We start from the raw sequence: 18,111 nt of genomic DNA, 5'->3' as shown, positions 1-18,111 counted from the left end.
TGCCCAAAGGTAAGGAGGTTCGTTGGGTTGTGTTTCAGTTTAAAGTGTGAGGTCTCCACTGTGGCACATGAGCGCTACAGCTCTGGGGAATGAGCTGTTTGAATAGTAGCTATTTGAATTGTTCTCAATACCTCCACTCACCACGTTTCAACACTGAGCTGAACAATAAAAGACTCTGCTCAGGTGTTAGTCCTCCTAAACACTGATGAGTGCGTGTGTGATATAGTGTATATGTCGTTTAAGCAAAGCATTACCTCAGAGTGTAAGTGCCAAGAGCTACAGTAATTACTGCGTGTTGTGTTCTCTGATGATAATACATTTTCCCCTGATCATAAGTTCCTTATGACTGCGGATGGCTGCGTTTCTCTGAGCATTCCAGCATCTCAGAGACTCACGCTGTCAGAAATAAAAGGTGCTGTGCAGGTGCATTTTGGTTTATGAAGGTAAATGTACTCTCAAAGGTTTTTAAAACAGTGGTTTTAAAGCCCAGCTGTGTGGGCTTTCAGGGAAAAGTATGTATTTGTAACCTAATGTTTAAAACAGAACAATAAAATAAAAAGGCTGGAGACCAGACATGATGTGTGTGGAGTCAATACAGCTTATATATCTATAACAAAACTGCAATGGATTGTAGTACAATTATGCTCAGTGACAAAAAGGACGAAAAGAGGGGACCACCCTGGTGACAATAGGGGCACCACTCCAGTGACAGTTTAGTATAATTGTTTCTGACAGTGTAAAGCAGTGGGTCCAGTAGGAGACTGGGGTTCAATCCCCTGCCTGGATAAGCACCCTACACTATACCAATAAGAGTCCTTGGGCAAGACTCCTAACACCATGTTCACCTACCTAAAAAAAAAAAGATCAAATTGTAAGTCGCTCTGGATGAGAGCGTCCGCCAAATGCCAAAAATGCAGAAATGTAAATATAAAATGTCCAGACAAATATCTGAATACCTCTCACTGGATGACAGAAGACACCACTGCATTGAAAACCCTGTTAAGTTCAGCTTTCTCAGACTTTTTGATGTAACTTGTTGCAGTTTTCAAACTCAACGGTCCTCAGTGTCATTTGGACTCTTATTGCCTGCTTCGGTGCACTGCTACTCCCAGGATCCCACAGCCATCTCATGACCTAAGTCAATAATTCAATTTGTCCTGATGAAAAAAATCTAATTTGGCTATAAATTGAGGAACTATGTGGTTTTCAGTTAATAATATGTGTAACTTGTTACAGAACGCATGCACAAGTTCAGTACAGTAACAAGGCTAAGTGTATATTTACTGAGAATGGTCTACTGCATGGTTCAGTCATTCTTCAAAAGAGTTTACTAACACTTGAGTTAATCGCTCGCTGAAAGGTTGGACCCCGTTTTGCTGTAGTCCATCTTCTTCAAGGTTCGACGTGTTGTGCGTTCAGAGGTGGTGTTCTGTGTTCATTGGTTGTAACAAGTGGTTATTTGAGTTCCTGTTGCCTTTCTATCATCTGGAACCAGTCTGCCCGTTCTCCTCTGACCTCTCACATCAACAAGGCATTTTCGTCCACACAACTGACCGCTCACTGGATGTTTCCTCTTTTTTGGACCGTTCTCTGTAAACCCTAGAGATGGTTGTGTGTGAAAATCCCAGCAGATCAGCAGTTTCTGAAATACTCAGACCAGCCCGTCTGGCACCAACAACCACGCCACGTTCAAAGCCCCTTAAATCCCCTTTCTTCCCCGTTCTGATGCTCGGTCTGCACTTCAGCAAGTCGTCTTGACCACCTCTACATGCCTAAATGCACTGAGTTGCGGCCGTGTGATTGGCTGATCAGCTATTTGTGTTAACAAGCAACTGAACCTAATAAAGTGGCCGGTGAGTGTATTTCATAACTAAATGTGCATCAGGAAAATGGGAGAAAATACATTGTCTCACAATGTCACAATAATCTGACATGACTTTTGCCAAAATAAATTTACTTTTGATCACTTGATTTATAAAAAAAAAACCTTCAGAAACACTCATCTTGACCTGTGATTGGTCAGGATGCTCACAGCACACTGTGATGGGTTAGACCGTTCATTTGCATAGTGCACTTTTTTGTAATATCAGTGTTGCAGTATGAAAACTACACAAGCAGTGTTGAGCATTGTGGTGCTGTCTGTACTGCTATTCATGGCTTTTGCTCTTTCTGTTTCTCTCTCTCTCTCTCTCTCTCTCTCTCTCTCTCTCTCTCTCTCCCTCTCTCTCTCTCTCTCTCTCTCTCTCTCTCTCTCTCTCTCTCTCTCTCTCTCTCTCTCCCTCTCTCTCTCTCTCTCTCCCTCTCTCTCTCTCTCTCTCTCTCTCTCTCTCTCTCTCTCTCCCTCTCTCTCTCTCTCTCTCCCTCTCTCTCTCTCTCTCTCTCTCTCTCTCTCTGACTGTCTGCGTAGGATGATTAAGAAACACAAGCAGAAGGCTTCCACACAAGTTCTGCTGCTCATCTGCATGGTCGCACTCTTGCTATCACCAGCAAATACTGCAGGACATAATGGTGAGTTGTGCTTGGCTGTCTAGGCTTGGTTATTGGAGTCTCTAAGCAAATTGTTATTGTGGAAAAGAAGACATTACCAGGTCAAATTGTGCTCATACACCTGCTTCACAGTCCCAGTCCCACAATGTTACAGGAAATCTTTACTAGAAAATCATGCATTTGAGAATTCTGGTGTGATGGACGATTCATTTTCATGTGAAAACGGTTGAGTCAGTACAAATTATCACAGGATGCGTCGTAATGAGCGCAGGATTTAATTAAAAAGGGCTAATTTCCATAAAAAAATCCAAGAGTAATTGTATTGCAACTGTATTTTAAGCTAGTCTTCCTGTAAATAGACTTTCCTAAAACTGCTTAATCAACTGGGACAGCAGATACTGTTTGTGTTTCTGGATAGGCCATGAAGCTGCGTGATGAATATTTACAAGATATGAAACCATGATAGCAGCAAATTGATTATATATCATATTCCACGAAATAGACTAAAGTGTGTGGTGTATAACTCATTAACTGAATCGATGCACCCATTTTAATTACTGCCCTGTCCATTGTACTGATTCTCTAGTGGCAAATAAGCAGTCATTTAATCAGTTTCCTTAGCAAAGCTAATATACTGACATCTTTTACGTCCCTGTAATGTCGAGTCAATATGTTCTTGTAGTTTTTAATTACTGTTTTTATTGTGGGCACTAAAAAATGTGTACATGCTTTGCAGGTACAGTACTGTCCAAAAGTTAGAGACCTCCCTTCGGTTTCCAGTCAGTACAGATTTCATTTCAAATACAAGTTCATTTTTTCAGGAGATACTTCTGAGGAGTTTAGATATAAGATAATCCACCTGCATGTGTACAGGGGGAAAGTCAAATAAGTAAAATAACAGGAGCTTCCAAAAAGTGAAACAATGAAAAGATACAGAGAAAATAGGACCCCTAACAACCTGGTAGACCACCAGAATTGTCACCATCAGATAAACAGTACTTGAGGCCTTCATCTCTGAAAGACAGTCAAGCTCCAGTCTTGCTTCATATCTGAAAAAATCCCCAGGTGTTTCTGCACTGTGAGAAGATAACTCAACACAGTCAGTGTGAAAGGATGAGCAGCCATTTCTCACTAAGCTACTCAGAAAAGGGGAATCAAACAAAGAAGCTGCCGGTGGTTTCAGAAGAATGAAGTGACCACCCAAGACCTCAACTTGGGGCAGTCGTAGGCTGGAGGTTAGGGATCTGGCCCTGTGACCGGAAGGTCGCCGGTTCGATCCCCAGCGCCGACAGTCCATGACTGAGGTGTCCTTGAGCAAGACACCTAACCAACTGCTCCCTGGGTGCCGTGGATAGGGCTGCCCACTTCTCTGGGCAAGTGTGCTCACTGCCCCCTAGTGTGTGTGTGGTGATGGGTTAAATGCGGAGGTGGGATTTCCCCATTTGTGGGATTAAAGAAGTATCACTTAACATCATTAAACCTGTGAGGATTATTTGCCTTGTGAGAAGCGGAAAATGCAACTTCTACAATATAGAAATATTTTACTGCAGATTTCTTAGAAAAACTAAAAACTTTAAGGAAGGCACTAAATATCGAAAAAAAAAACCTGATATATTTAATTGTTGAGGCTTCTGTGTAATTTTTTGTTAAATGTACATTTTCTGCCTTTTCTCTGTGCTTAATGACTGGAAATTAAACAACTTCGTTTGGGCTCTAACTTTTTCACAGTACTGTAGTCACTGATCTTACTGATTTAATTGCTAGCTTTAATCTACAGGGGATGTAAGAATGTAGATGTAGAAAGAAATCTGCTGACTGAATATGAAATAATCTAAAATGTATTTAAATGTACAGATATAATACAGCATTTGTTGGCAAGAGTTCTGTTCTTTGAACCGTTGTACAACTGCAGATGTACCCTGTGCTGCCACACACAGATATCCTGGGTGACACGTAAGCCTGTTTACCTCGACAAGCAGTATTTGCACATCCAGGTGTAAGGCAGCTTTCAGCCAATTAGGGAGGAGTGGCTCTGGTGAAGTGGCGGCAGCTTTGGCTCACTCATACTCGAGATGCTCATCATCTTAGCAGGGACTGGATCAGAATTAGCTTGCATGAGTTCAATTTCCATCTGATAATGTCGGTACACTCTAATTTCCCCTGGGCTTTATTTCTGGAACTGTAAACCTATTATCATTCAAAGCAGGCGGAGCTTTCGTGGCAGCGGGAGGAAAGTAAAATTGTCTCTGAAAATTGAATGCAAGTGAACAAATGTGCAATTCAAATCACAAAATCACAAACAAAAATAAATTGCTGCAGCTTTACTTGGCAATGAGATGTTGAGCTTTGTGAGTTCTAGCAGTTTTCCAGTAATAACATGCACGCATCTCCATTTTCCACATCTTGTAGATATATACATAGTAGAAAGGCTCTTATTTTGCTTATTTATTTATTTGTTTATTGCACTACAACATAACATATCCATTCATCGGGTTATAGCATGTCAGCATGCCAGACTTGGGTAGAAGTTTCAGTAGAATAAAAATGAATCGTTGCATGAACTTCATTTAATTATGTCGTACATTTCCATTCAATCAAACAGTAAATTATAGACCCTATATAGACCTTGTTACCTGTTAAAACTCAATGAATAGTTTATTTCACATGGACATCTTTACAGTTTTATTTGCACGTTTAGCCCCTTAAAATCCCCAGCTTATTACATGCTATCAGCATTCAGTCACTGCATGGACTTCAATACAAACTGGCTGAGATATTCCAGCTGTTCTTAGGTTATAGAATGTATTGGGGCAGTCGTGGGCTGGAGGTTCGGGAACCAGCCTCGTGACCGGAAGGTCGCCGGTTCGATCCCCAGAGCCGACAGCACATGACTTGAGGTGACCTTGAGCAAGACACCTAACCCCCAACTGCTCCCTGGGCGCTGCGGATTGGGCTGCCCACCGCTCCGGGCAAGTGTGCTCACTGCCCCCTAGTGTGTGTGTTCACTAGTGTGTATGTGGTGTTTCACTTCACGGATGGGTTAAATGCAGAGGTGAAATTTCCCTGTTGTGGGACTAATAAGGGTCACTTAAATTAAATTAGAAGTGTGTGATAAAACTTTGGGCCTGCTGGTGGGCCCTGGCCATTTAAGGGTTTAAGCGTTTAGGAGTTGGAACTTGGAGGACACTGTTATTCAGTTCCATGTTTAGATTTTACATATAAGCATTTCTCGATGGCTACAGTGGCTTCAGTGGTGTGAATGTGCAAATCTGTGTCTGGTTCAAATCGAAAACTGGCTAAAAAGATTGTTTGTAATTTGCTTCAGTGGGGTATTTTACTTCTATACTGTGTAAGGGCCTAGCCAAAGTGCCAGGGACCATAGTCCCTTGTTCGTACCTGGCATGGCCAGGGTGACTGGGGTGTACTGACCGGCTTGATGTGCTATTGAATGTTCTGAACTAAATCATGGAGAGGAACGTTGAGGCTGTTGTTTGAAGGCATCCTGAAAATATTCAGTAGGCTACGAGGTTTCCAGTTGTATAACCTCTCAAACAGCAAGAAACCAGTCAAGACCTGGGACAGCTCCTCTACTGTGATGTGAGCATAGCAGTAGAAACGTTTAGATGTACACTACACAGTTGACCAGGAGGAGGATGTACTAAGGCTGTACCTGGAGTAACTTTGGCTGAAGCTCTATTAGTTCCATGAGCAGGTGCTCAAAAGAGACCGTGGTGGTAGGTAGAGGGATGAGAGGTGCAGAAAGTGGCTTTTTCAGTGATTCCTCTGGTAGGTAGAGCGCTGCTGGCAGATTTTCCATGTATCTTTGTCCATTGCAGGCCAATGGAAGCAATCTTTGACCTTGTTTAGGGTCTTTTTAGGTATGTATGTGCACCCCAAGAGGAAGGTTGTTGGTATTGTGCTTTAGGGCATTTATCTTGGAGAAAGGAAACACTGGAATATGAAATAAACATGCCTATTACACCCTTCTTCATTGTGAAGCGTTGTGATGGTTGGTGGGTCTTGGACTAGGGTATTCTGGCTTCCATTGTAGGTCCTTGGATGCAAGAGGGGTCCTTGTGTTATTACTGAGTGAAACTGCCATCCCTTTTGTCTTGTTAATGTGGACAGGTCGTTGAGGGACTTTCTCACTTGTATCACTGTTCTCTTTCCTCTCAGTAACAAACAGCACCATTCATTATTTTGAGGCAGGGAGTCACTCTTTCCTTCCTTCTTCTTTTCATCTCCTGGCTTGAGCTGGAGTGGACCATGCTGCAGTCATCCCAGAAAGTCTGACCCTGCTGACAGAAATACAGAAATACACTCCAAGCTTATGGTATTAAATTTGAGCCACCTCCACTCAGACTGGTATATTTATATATATATATATATATATATATATATATATATATATATATTAGGCCCAAAGCCTCTTCACTAAGGATGAGAAAGTAGGACAGGTGGGCTTCCCCCACTATTTACAGGGCTGGGATTTGTATCCATTTGGCCTCATCTTACAACTATGTGATGGGTTCAAAGGTATACAGGTCTCAGAGTCATTGTTAGGGGTGAATTTAATGAGGACAGTGTAGGCCACAAACAAAAGCCATGACCTGAGCTGCCAACATGTTCTTGATCTCATATTTCAGACATCGTGCCAGATTGTGGGTTCTTGTTGGCAAAGTCTGGTCTACAGAAGTTCTTACAGGACTGGATTCATAGCGTTCTAGTAAGAGGGAGAGACAGAGCCGACAGAGCTGAGTGAAGGACCAGTGCAGTGTGTCCATTTGGGCATTACTCATTTGCTTATGCCTCCATTCTCCACCCATTTAAGATACTTGTGACCTATACTTGTGGGCTGAACGCAAATCCCATAAACAGAGGTGAGCAGTGTCACGTCCCAAAGGGACCAATTTATTACCAAAGTGTCACAAAGAAAGGAGAATGTTGTTGGTGGGAAGTATGCTGGATGGTGGGTCTGTAGGAAGCAGGTTTCTGGAGGTGGACAGTGAATCATATAAAGAGAGGGTGCTTTCACGCCACCTGTCAAATCTCAACATCATGCAGTAGAGAGCATGAAGTGATATTTAGACTTTTTTCTTTTCAATTAAAACAGAAGAGCGATTACACTCTACTCAAATGACGGCATTAATCATATTACACTGTGCTTAGATATTACAGTTCCCATGTCCTGGAGGATTATTAAAATACTTTCTTATTTTGTAACATATTAAGAGCTTATGCACGCTTTTGAATTCATCATTTTCATTAGAGCTCACCAAACTGTGTAAAAGAAAACAAAATCTGTTGTTTTAAAGACATGCAGTCCCCTTCATAATCGCTGGCACATCTCGTAAATGATTAAAAAGGTTTGTTAGAAATTCATTTTTTTGTGAATTAGCAGAATCTAACACTGAAAAAATGAGAATACTCAAACATTTAGTTGAGGTAAATTTATTCTGAGAAAAAAAAAAACCCTGTGAAGCGGCTGAGATGAAAATCAGCACCTCTAAATCTGAGACCATGGTCCTCAGTCGGAAAAGGGTGGAATGCTCTGTCCAGGTCGGGAGTGAATTCTTGCCCCAAGTGGGGGAGTTTTAATATCTTGGGATTTTATTCATGAGTGAAGGAAGGATGGAGCGAGAGGTTGACAGGTGGATTGGTGCGGCGTCTGCAGTAATGCGGACCCTATACCGGAGCTGAGCCAAAAGACGAAGCTGTCAATTTATCGGTCAGTCTACGTTCCGACTCTCACCTACGGTCCCGAGCTTTGGGTACTGACCGAAAGAACAAGATCGCCAAAATGAGCTTTCTCCTCAGGGTTGCCGGGCTCTCCCTTAGAGTGAGAAGATCAGCGATTCGGGAGAGGCTCGGAGTAGAGCCACTGCTCCTCCACGTTGAGAGAAGCCAGTTGAGGTGGTTCGGGCATCTGGTAAGGATGGCCTCTGGACGCCTCCCTAGGGAGGTGTTCCAGACATGTCCGACAGGGAGGAGACCCCGGGGAAGACCCAGGACATGTTGGAGGGATTATATCTCTCGACTGTCTTGGGAACGCCTCAGTATCCCTTCAGAAGAGCTGGAGGAGGTGGTGGAGGAGAGGGAGGCCTGGGCCTCTTTGCTTAGGCTGCTTTCCCCGTGACCCGGACCCGGATAAGCGGTTGAGGATGGATGGATGGAAAAAAACCCTCATCAAGAAATAAATATTTAAATATTTAAACAATACCACGTGTGCCACAAATATTGGCACTCCTAGAAATTCTTAGAAACAAAATGTAATTGAAGCATTTTGTCCATTTATTTTTTACTTTTTTAAGTTGATCAGAGTCTCTATAAATCAATCAATCAATCAATCAATCAACCTTTATTTTGACTCGGAAGTACATTGAGGGCAACCCTCATTTTCAACGTAGCCGAGCATTTACAAAAACAGGGATTGACATGACAAAGAAAATAATAACTACATTTAATCATTTTAAATTAAAAGAAAATTTAAAATAACAGTGAATAAAAGATAAAAATAGATAAAAATAAAACGTGAGGTTTAAATGATAAGAGATTAAGATCAAAAGAAGATAAGAGATTAGTAAGGTAATAATACAATAATACAAATTAAAAGTAATGATAGAAAACTATTAAAAATAAAACGAGAGAAAAAATGCTTTTTAAGTGTATCATGACTTCCTTTTTAACTGGAGTGACATGGGAAAAACAAGAAAATACAGAATTGAAATAAGGGAAAAGCATGTTCTTCATAAGTCAGGGAATGGCTGTAAAAATAGCTACTCACCTCAAAATGCCAGTATTCAATTATTAATTGAATACTGATAATTGAAGGTATTATTAAAAAGTTTCAATCAACTGGATCTGTTACAAACTTGCCTGGACGAGGACCCGAGTTTATTTTGCCCCATGCACAGTGAGGAGGAAGGTTAAGAGAGACAAAAAAAGGATGACTTTTGGAGAGTTACAGAAAACATAACATCTTGGGGTCACCAGGTTTCCCAAACTACCGTCAGATGCCACCTCCATGCCAGTAGATTATTTGGAAGGCTTGCTAGGAAAAAGTCTTTCTTGTTGTCACACCAACACTTTGTTAGTGGTCAGGACCCCCATGGACCCTCACACAGCAGGTGGTGGATCATTCTCAGCACTGCAGTAACACTGACGTGGTGATGGTGTGAGGTCATGAGCTAATCATCCTCTAGTCCTTCATCAGTGGTCACAGTGTTACGAAACGGCATCCACTCCCTACGGCCGGTTCACATGGACTATTTACAAACATACAACATATGTGCAGTGTTTAGGGCTGGAGCGTAATCAAAACAAGCAGGGTCGGCAACAAGCAGAGCAGGCAATGGTAACAGAATACAGGAAAAATCCTGTTGACTCATCTTGGGCCACTTCAAGCAGCTGGAGGGGAGATGAAACCATTTTGGGTTGGATTGGGTCAGCAGCAGGGTCCGGTAGCGGAAAACGTGAAGATACGGAATCTGGAATGAGAACAAAACACACAAACCAAGCAAAAACACAAGGCATAACAACAGGACGCTGCTGGCTGGATATTTTTGCTTGGTGGACTATTCTCAGTCCAGCAGCGACACTGAGGTGTTTAAAGACTCCAGCAGCACTGCTGTGTCTGATCCACTCAGACCAGCGCAACACACACTAACACACCACCACCACCACTTCGGTGTTACTGCAGTGCTGAGAATGACCCACCACCCAAATAGTACCTGCTCTGTGAGGGTCCATGGGGGTCCTGACCACTGAAGAACAGGGTAACAGAGTATCAGAGAAACAGATGGACTACAGTCTGTAACTGTAGAACTACAGAGTGCAGCTATACGGTCAGTGGAGCTGATAAAGTGGACAGTGAGCGCAGAAACGAGGAGGTGGTCATCATGTTATGCCTGATCTGTGTATGTCCCCTTCAACAAAGCTTCTGGCATGGCATCAGTCCCCTGATCTAAATCCCATAGAAAACCTGTGGGTTGGCTGAAGAGGAAAGGACCTAGGACCCTTACTGATATGGAGAGATTCTGTAAAGAGGAGTGGTCACAAATTCCCTGCTCTGTGCTCCCCCCTTATAAGATTTTACAGGAGGAGACTAAGTACTGTTTTACTGGCAAAGGGAGGTTGTACAAAGTATGATATGCAGGGTGCCAATATATAATTATGGCACATGTGGTGTTGTTAAAAATAATGATTTCTTGATAAGTGATTTTTTTTCTCTTAGAATGAATTTTCTTTAATTAAACGTTGGCTTTTCCCTCGTTTTTTCAGTGTGATATTATACTAATTCACCAGAGGTTCCGATAATTGTGGAGGAGACTATATAATCACATTAATGAGACCATCAATCATACGGCTCCTGTTTACTTACTAACTTCACAGTCTTAAATAATTATTTAATAATAATTGCCTGTGTGACTGCATGCAGCTAATTGATTGGGCAGTAAGTGTTTATTTGTTCAGAAAACAACTAATTACGCAATAAATACAAATGATATCAGTGCAGTTAAATCAGGTGTGCTGGTGGTGGATTTTAACAGAACCAAGCTGTGGCTCTTTGGAGGAGAAGTCTGGAACCAAATTTGTTCTTCAGCCTAGTTCATAACATCTCAGCCACGCATGAAAGCAGAAGAAATTGAGTCACTTTTTACTGCATTAGTGTTTTCATACCATAATATTACAATTGTCTGCAAAAGTTTGTACACCCCTGATTAAAATAAGTGCTCTTCACAGAACTCACTGAGATATAACATTTTCTGCAAATTGTAGTGCATAATTTATATGAATTTATATGAAGGTGCTATAGGATATTGGATAAATGCACAGGACTGCTTACGGTCCATTCTACTGAATTAGGTCAAACCGTGATCACATAGAAAAAAAAAACTCTTTAATAAAACAATGAAGTATTCAGAGCTCAGATAGGTGCCACAGTTAAAACCTGGATCTATTTAAACCCAGTGCACTAATTGAGATCAAAATCATAATTTTCTGAGTACTTTCTATTAGGGGGTGTCTGTTTTTTAAAGAACGTTTTGTTGTGAAGTTGAAAAAATTGATTTTTTTATGAGTTTACGAGTTTTAAAGTAAAAAAAAAAAGGGTTTCACGTTTTCATGCCATTACCAAGGCACAAAGAGTGTTAGTCCATAGGTGGAGCATTTCAGAGCAAGAAGTAAGTCTGAATCCCTGTATACATGTTTTTTGCAATTAAATAAACTATTTTTTGTGGTTTCATGCAAAGGATTAATGCTCGCCATATACTGGCTAACATTTATGAGAACTAAAATTGTCAGTATCGTTGCATTTGCTCAAGTTTGTAGTGTTGAAATTGTTTTGGTGGGGATGAAATGTGATATTCCGTAATTTAGTTTCATAAAATAAGCATAATTAAGGAGCAGGATCAGCTATACCTTCACCTTAATTATGCCTATTGAACATTCCACTTCGCCAAACCAGTTTGATAGAATGATCCATACAGAAACTGCCTAAATAACTGATTTTAAACAAACGCTAGACGTCGTTTAAAGAGGCTTAGATGCTAGATCTTTTGCTCAGTGACATATAGTCAGACAAGTCCATTTTCTCCTGTGCGAATAGAACACAGTTGTTTTTATTTGGCTTCGTGTATGAGTGTGTGTTTCTGTGCAATTCTTTGTTTTCTCATAAGAGAAATCTCAGTCCTGCTCCATTCAGGCTTAACACGTTTGAATGTGCTGGGCGGGGGAGGAAAGGGGCTGCATTCTGGCAGGCACATCACCAATAACACACTGTGTTGTTCCCTCTCCAAATGTCCCCTCTATCTCTCTCCAAATACCTCTAGGAATGTTGCTGGGAATAGAAGTGAAGGGGCTCTGAGCTTATTTGTTTGTTCAGTCATACCTGTGAACACTTTGGGCCTCTGGGGGAGATGTGACCTTATCTTCACAGCAACAAAACGTGACCTGAAATAACACTGTGCCGTGTGTTATTTGTCTGCCTCCCTCTGAACACGACACAGTTCAGAAAGTCGACAAAACGTGGCAAGACAAATGAGATTTTCTCCGGTTTATCCAGCCATCCATCGACAGCCAAACAAACCGGCACTGTAAAGCCGCAGAAGTTAATAGGACTCAAAATAATTAAGGCAGTCAGTTTAGAAAATCAAAAGTCTGTGGTTTGTAGAACTTACAGATTTAGGCTTAGTTGCACATACAGGTTTAATACTCAAGTAACAAACAGTCGGCTTCAAGATTATTAGAACGATCTACAAAGTATTTCAGGGGGTCACACTGGTTTCATGAACTAATGAGAAGCGGATCAGAGGCCTCAACTAATTGCTTTTGTACTTGCAATACAGGCTGGAGTTTGGGGTAATCCCCAAAACAAAAAATATGATGGTTAATATAAGAAATGCCAGTGAAATGCATTCAAACCTAAACTTTAGCATGAAGACAACATGTTATAACTTTATTTGAAGGTGTCTAATGAAAAGTACAAGCTGCTTAACAGAAGCCAAAGTGCAAAGTGCGAAGAATGCAGGGCCCCGATCAACCTCTGTGTTATTACTCTACCATTATGATTTCTAAGATGCATGAGGAGACAGAAAAAAGGAAGTCCTTAATCACGTCTCAAAAGAGAATGTACATGTCCTCGTTAGTTCATGCGCATCAAAGCATGACATTTATGATGAATAGCAAATTGCTTGAAACATAAGGAGAAAAAATAAATAAGATAAGATAAGATGATCCTTTATTAGTCCCACAGCGGGGAAATTCACAGAGTAACAGGAGTGAGGCACTCAGTAATAGAAACGGGAAGCAGTATAAACATTATAAACATTATAAACATTATAAATAATAAAAATTAAAGCTAAATCTCGACTATTTACAACAAAATAAGAATAAGAATAAAATAAGAGCTGCATAAGATCTGTATTGCACTTATGAACATATTTCACAATGAAAAATATTTACATTCTGAAAATAAGTGTATATTTTATGTGTGTATGGTCTACTGGGAGCAGTGCTGGTTGACCAGTAAGCAGGAGCTGCTGTAACAGGCTGCTGCCCTCGCCGGTGCTGGAAGTAAGACATAATACTGTCTATTACTACTATATAGTAATAAAAGAGCAATGCTTTTGGCACTGATACCTGGTCTAAATTGAATTGAGCACAAATTAACTGGATAAGCAAGAAATGCTGTTTTGTGAAATGCCTGCATCAAGAATGCTGAGAAGGTTTCTGTAACTTATTAATAACAACAACTATTGTTATTAGGTAGTAATGTTGTACTATATTGTACACATAATATCTGCTTAGGGCTGCCCAGAGGTGATTTGTTTCCTTCGGCGACGATAACGACCACTCAACTTGTGTGGTTTAGATGAGTGTTGTAGATTCGGGCCTTTTGTCTGATGCAGCACAGCAGGTGTTGAGGTCAGCACAGCTTGTGGCTCAAACTTCTTCAGAAGATGCATTTGATTACGATCTAAAATCTCCTGGCTGGCAACTTGCCAGTTGCTGACTTACAGCGGTTGAAGTTCCTAAAGCATTAAAGCTTTTGAGAATAAACTAGATGGAGCCAGTCACTTGTGGGGAGAAAGTTGGCTTTATTAAACGACGTCTTCATGCAGAGATGATAACAGGTCACCGTTTTCCTCCTTCTCTTGTCACACAGCAGGAGTTTACACAGATTACAGAGAGTGGTATCTCCCTCAGCTGGCCCAAACTGTTTACCCCCTAAACATCAAGGTTACAGATCTGTGATAGAGGGGCTTACAAATATACAGAAGATTCTAAGATGATCTAACAGATTCAGGCCCTTAGAGACAAAACAACTGCTCTGACAGACAGAATGAGCACATAAAAGTTCTACAATCCATCACTTTCCAACAAGCTGTCCCTGAATATGATGTCAGAAGTAAAATCTCAGATCAATCATGCGTCAGCAAATCTATCATGAACCGTTCTTTTCACTTAAAACTCCAAAAAGCGCTTGATTAAAATGAAAAGTCACCAAGTAAAACGCTGTTGAACACAACTGATAAAGGTGTTTATTTTGACATAACTGTTCAATACATTTTAGGTTTTCTTCACTCAATACAGTTAAAACAGTTCAAAAGTGGATTTACAGTGAAGAGGAACGTGCATGATGTTACACCAGCAACATCATTAGGGGATATTAGGGTCGTTTGATGTCCATCCTTAAATGTTAACATTCAAATGATCAGTTGCATTTAATTCTAATTCTAATGATAAATACCACATGCTCATTTGGAAATTGTTGACAAATGACTTGCATCAAAATCATATGATTATGAACAGTTATGAACAGGATTACATGCAAAAGCCTTTGACAAGAAGTGCTCTAATTTCAGCTTAACTCAGTACAAAAAGAATCCACCCACTTTCTGGTATTATTAGCCACACAAATGCAGTATAATTAGATAAGCTTGTCTGCACTGGTATGGAACAGTGTGAGGGCAGGTATCCAAACTCTCTTAATTAGTTGTTTACCACATTAGTTCAAAAAAAAAAGAAAAAGAAAAGAAAGAAAACTGCAAGCACAGGAGGAAGACACCTCATGGAAATGTCACAAGCAATTAAAAGTGCACAGAGCCATGCTGTCTTTAAATAATTCAGACAATGCTGGGGGAGCAGGGAACCAGCTAAAAATACTAAGCGCTGCACTTTTATAGAGTAGAGAAGGTAGAGTAATGCCAGACACTGGGCTAGACATCGGGGCGCACTCTTTTCTGGATATTCCATATACTTCCCTATTGCCTTTTTACTTTTCAGTACGGTTTAACTTATTATACTGGGATTCCAAGTCTTAATCTTAATCTTAATCTTATTTTCAGCAGTGCTGCTTGTCATCTACATTACATTTGCTAGTGAAATCTATCAAAAATAGCTTTTCATCCAGGTTCAGTCGTCACGTAAAAGGGGAAGGATTGGCCAAATCATATGGGGAAGTAATATTTATGAAGCTACATTTTTTAAGATTATGAACTTTGTTTTCTGTGAGTGTTGTCATCGTGTAATGGATCATCAAAACGCATCAAAACATCATAGTGCATCATCCATTACCATGCGAGCTATAGTCAAATGGACCAATCCCAAGCTCTTTATTTCTTCAGTCTTAAGTTTTTTCTTTCTTCAAGTCTTCAGTTGTTCATCAGTGTGTCAGTGTTTAAATGTAAAGCTTCAGCTGTGGTCAAAAGATGTGCAGAGAGATCTATAAAAGTGGGATCGTGTCCCTTGTCGAGTAATGTATGTGATTTTCTACCCATTTCCAAAGCCAAAAACAATTAAATAAAAGAAAACAACACGGTGGTGTTTACAGTGCTCTTTTTGTGCTAAAATGCCATGCATTGAGTCATCAAAGGTAAGTCAAAAATGGTCTATAAACATTTTCAATGCTCTCTGTGACAGTATGCTTTAGCCTAGCATTATTAGGTTTGGGTTTTAAGTTTTTAAGTCCTAAATTCTAATTTATGTGTAAATAATCTTGGTATTGGTTTGTAAAGCCATAGGGCAGAAGATTTGAAATAGGTCAGTTGATGACTGCACTCTTAGCTACCGGCTGTAGCCTCATGTTATGACACTGGGGGCAAATCTAACCAAATCTAATCAAGTTGGCCTACTTACTCTTTCACAGGCCTACTCAAAAAGTAGTTCTGTAGTTCTGCCTGTGCCAGTGCTTCATACATAGTACATTTAAAGTATGAAGTACACGAACCACTTATATTTCCACCCTAGTCACATTTTTCTTCAACCCCTTAAATGGACAAGGATTTATTACACATTTTTATGACCTAAAAGTAGCTCAGCTACTTTGTATTGAAGTTCCTGTTGTTATTGAGCAATGAACCTTATTATGTAATACGCCTGTGATTTTAAGGGGTGAAGTAAGTTGAAAACAATGCAAACTGTCTGAAATATTTTTGCATGAGAGAGTGATAGAAGTCTGGACCCACCAGGAGTTCCTGGCCATGTTGGGGATTAAAAGCATCTCGACAGTAGAAAACCCGTTTGCAGTGAAAGCTGTTAGATCTGTGAAGTTTTGAGTTCACATTGAGGTGAAGATATAAGGATAAGGTATATGAAAGAAAGGAGTGAAGTGTTGAGGCGGTTGTCCGTCTGCCTTTAGGGCAAAGCGAAAGCACTCAGCAACTAAATAAGTTTCTTCCATAACATGGTCAGAAAAAAACACAGCATCATTAGGGGTGGTTACTGAGGTGATGCCCTCAAGGACCCATCTTCAGCACCTTTCATTAGGGAATATAATTGCACCATATTCTGTTACAGATATAATTTTAAGTTGTATTGATTCCATATACCCTGCCTTGACTCCACGCTTCTTTATTTTATTTTTCTGATTTAAAAGTTTTAAAGATATAAAATATGCACATTTCCTCTGTGAATGCACTGAGCCTTTACAATGCATTCAAGGCATACAATTGGACCATAAAGACCATATTGTACCTTTGAGAGTATATTTATTTGTACTTTGGGGGACTAAAACTTACATGAGTGGTGCCCTTTTTTTCTGACCATGTGTGATGTTTGACCTATCTTCTCCTTCAGCAGTTCACCATGTCAGAACGGGAACCTGTGAGGTTGTAGCATTACACCGATGCTGCAATAAGAACAAGATCGAGGAGCGCTCTCAGACTGTCAAATGCTCCTGCTTTCCGGGGCAAGTGGCCGGAACCACCCGAGCAGCACCCTCCTGTGTAGATGGTAGGTTCCAGTAACTGTTGACACTTTGTCTTTTCCAAAATTCTGTAAAGTTGCTTTGTGACAACATTAGTTGTAAAAAGCGCTACAAATAAATTTGATTTGATTTGATCAGTAGTAAAATAAAATGCACCTCTCCAACACAATTCCTGCCAAAGTTAAGGACAGAACTGATGTCATTTTTTCATGTATAAATGATATTCACATTTGAATCAAATAAAAATTAAATAAATAAAATGAAAGTATGTACAGCGGTCTGCAAGAAAAAAGTCAGTGTTTGTCAGTATTAGTGTTTCCGCCCTTTTGGGAGACTTACTTTCAATATTTTTAAGAAATCTGCAGAAAGCTGGTTGCATTTTCTGCTTCTTACAATCCAACTAATCCCAAACATTAAGTGAGATGTTGACGTCTGGACTCTGGAGTGACCAGTTCATTGTTCTGAGAACACAAACAGCTTCTTTGTCTGATTTCGCATGAAAACTTTAACCATTCTTTGTCTGATGGTGACATTTTTGATGGTCTACCAGGTCTTGCACAGTTGTTAGGAGTCAGATTTTCTATCAATCTTATAAAGGTACCTTTGAAACTCCTGTTATTTCATTTAGTTTCATTTGTTTCTCCCTTCTGTATGCAATCTTATATATTATCTTCTCAGAAACAGCTCCTGAAAAAATGAATAACTTGCGCTTATTGGCTGGTTGATAGCTGGGAATTAAATACGGTGGTCTCTGACTCTAGCACAGTACTTTAGGTCAGAGTAAATGTCTGTATGAGCATATTTTCAGATTTACTCTGAAAAAAATATACCACAAAATGATACTGAATTTGAAATTGAATTTCCAGAGTAAAGACAATGTGCTGCAAAAATATCCCTTTCAATTAATGATGAAATCA

At 40.2% G+C, this 18,111-nt stretch overlaps 1 protein-coding gene across 3 annotated transcripts in view; it reads left to right on the top strand.

Annotated features, from left to right (window-relative positions):
- The window catches only part of LOC108411383 (chemokine-like protein TAFA-2), a 69,398-nt gene that overhangs the window by 34,978 nt on the left and 16,309 nt on the right, over positions 1-18,111 (top strand). For 2 of the 3 annotated variants that reach the window (XM_017682920.2, XM_017682919.2), the window contains exons 2-3: positions 2,408-2,508; positions 17,065-17,220. In XM_017682920.2, coding sequence (XP_017538409.1) covers positions 2,409-2,508; positions 17,065-17,220 — 256 coding nt within the window. In that variant the 5' untranslated portion in view covers position 2,408. The remainder of the gene's footprint in view (positions 1-2,407; positions 2,509-17,064; positions 17,221-18,111) is intronic. The other variant, XM_037542504.1, reaches the window with a different exon arrangement.

Source organism: Pygocentrus nattereri, chromosome 11 (genome assembly GCF_015220715.1).
Source record: "Pygocentrus nattereri isolate fPygNat1 chromosome 11, fPygNat1.pri, whole genome shotgun sequence".
Lineage (NCBI taxonomy): Eukaryota > Metazoa > Chordata > Actinopteri > Characiformes > Serrasalmidae > Pygocentrus > Pygocentrus nattereri.
Note: the sequence above shows the minus strand (reverse complement) of the source record. Positions and strands in the feature narration are given on the sequence as shown.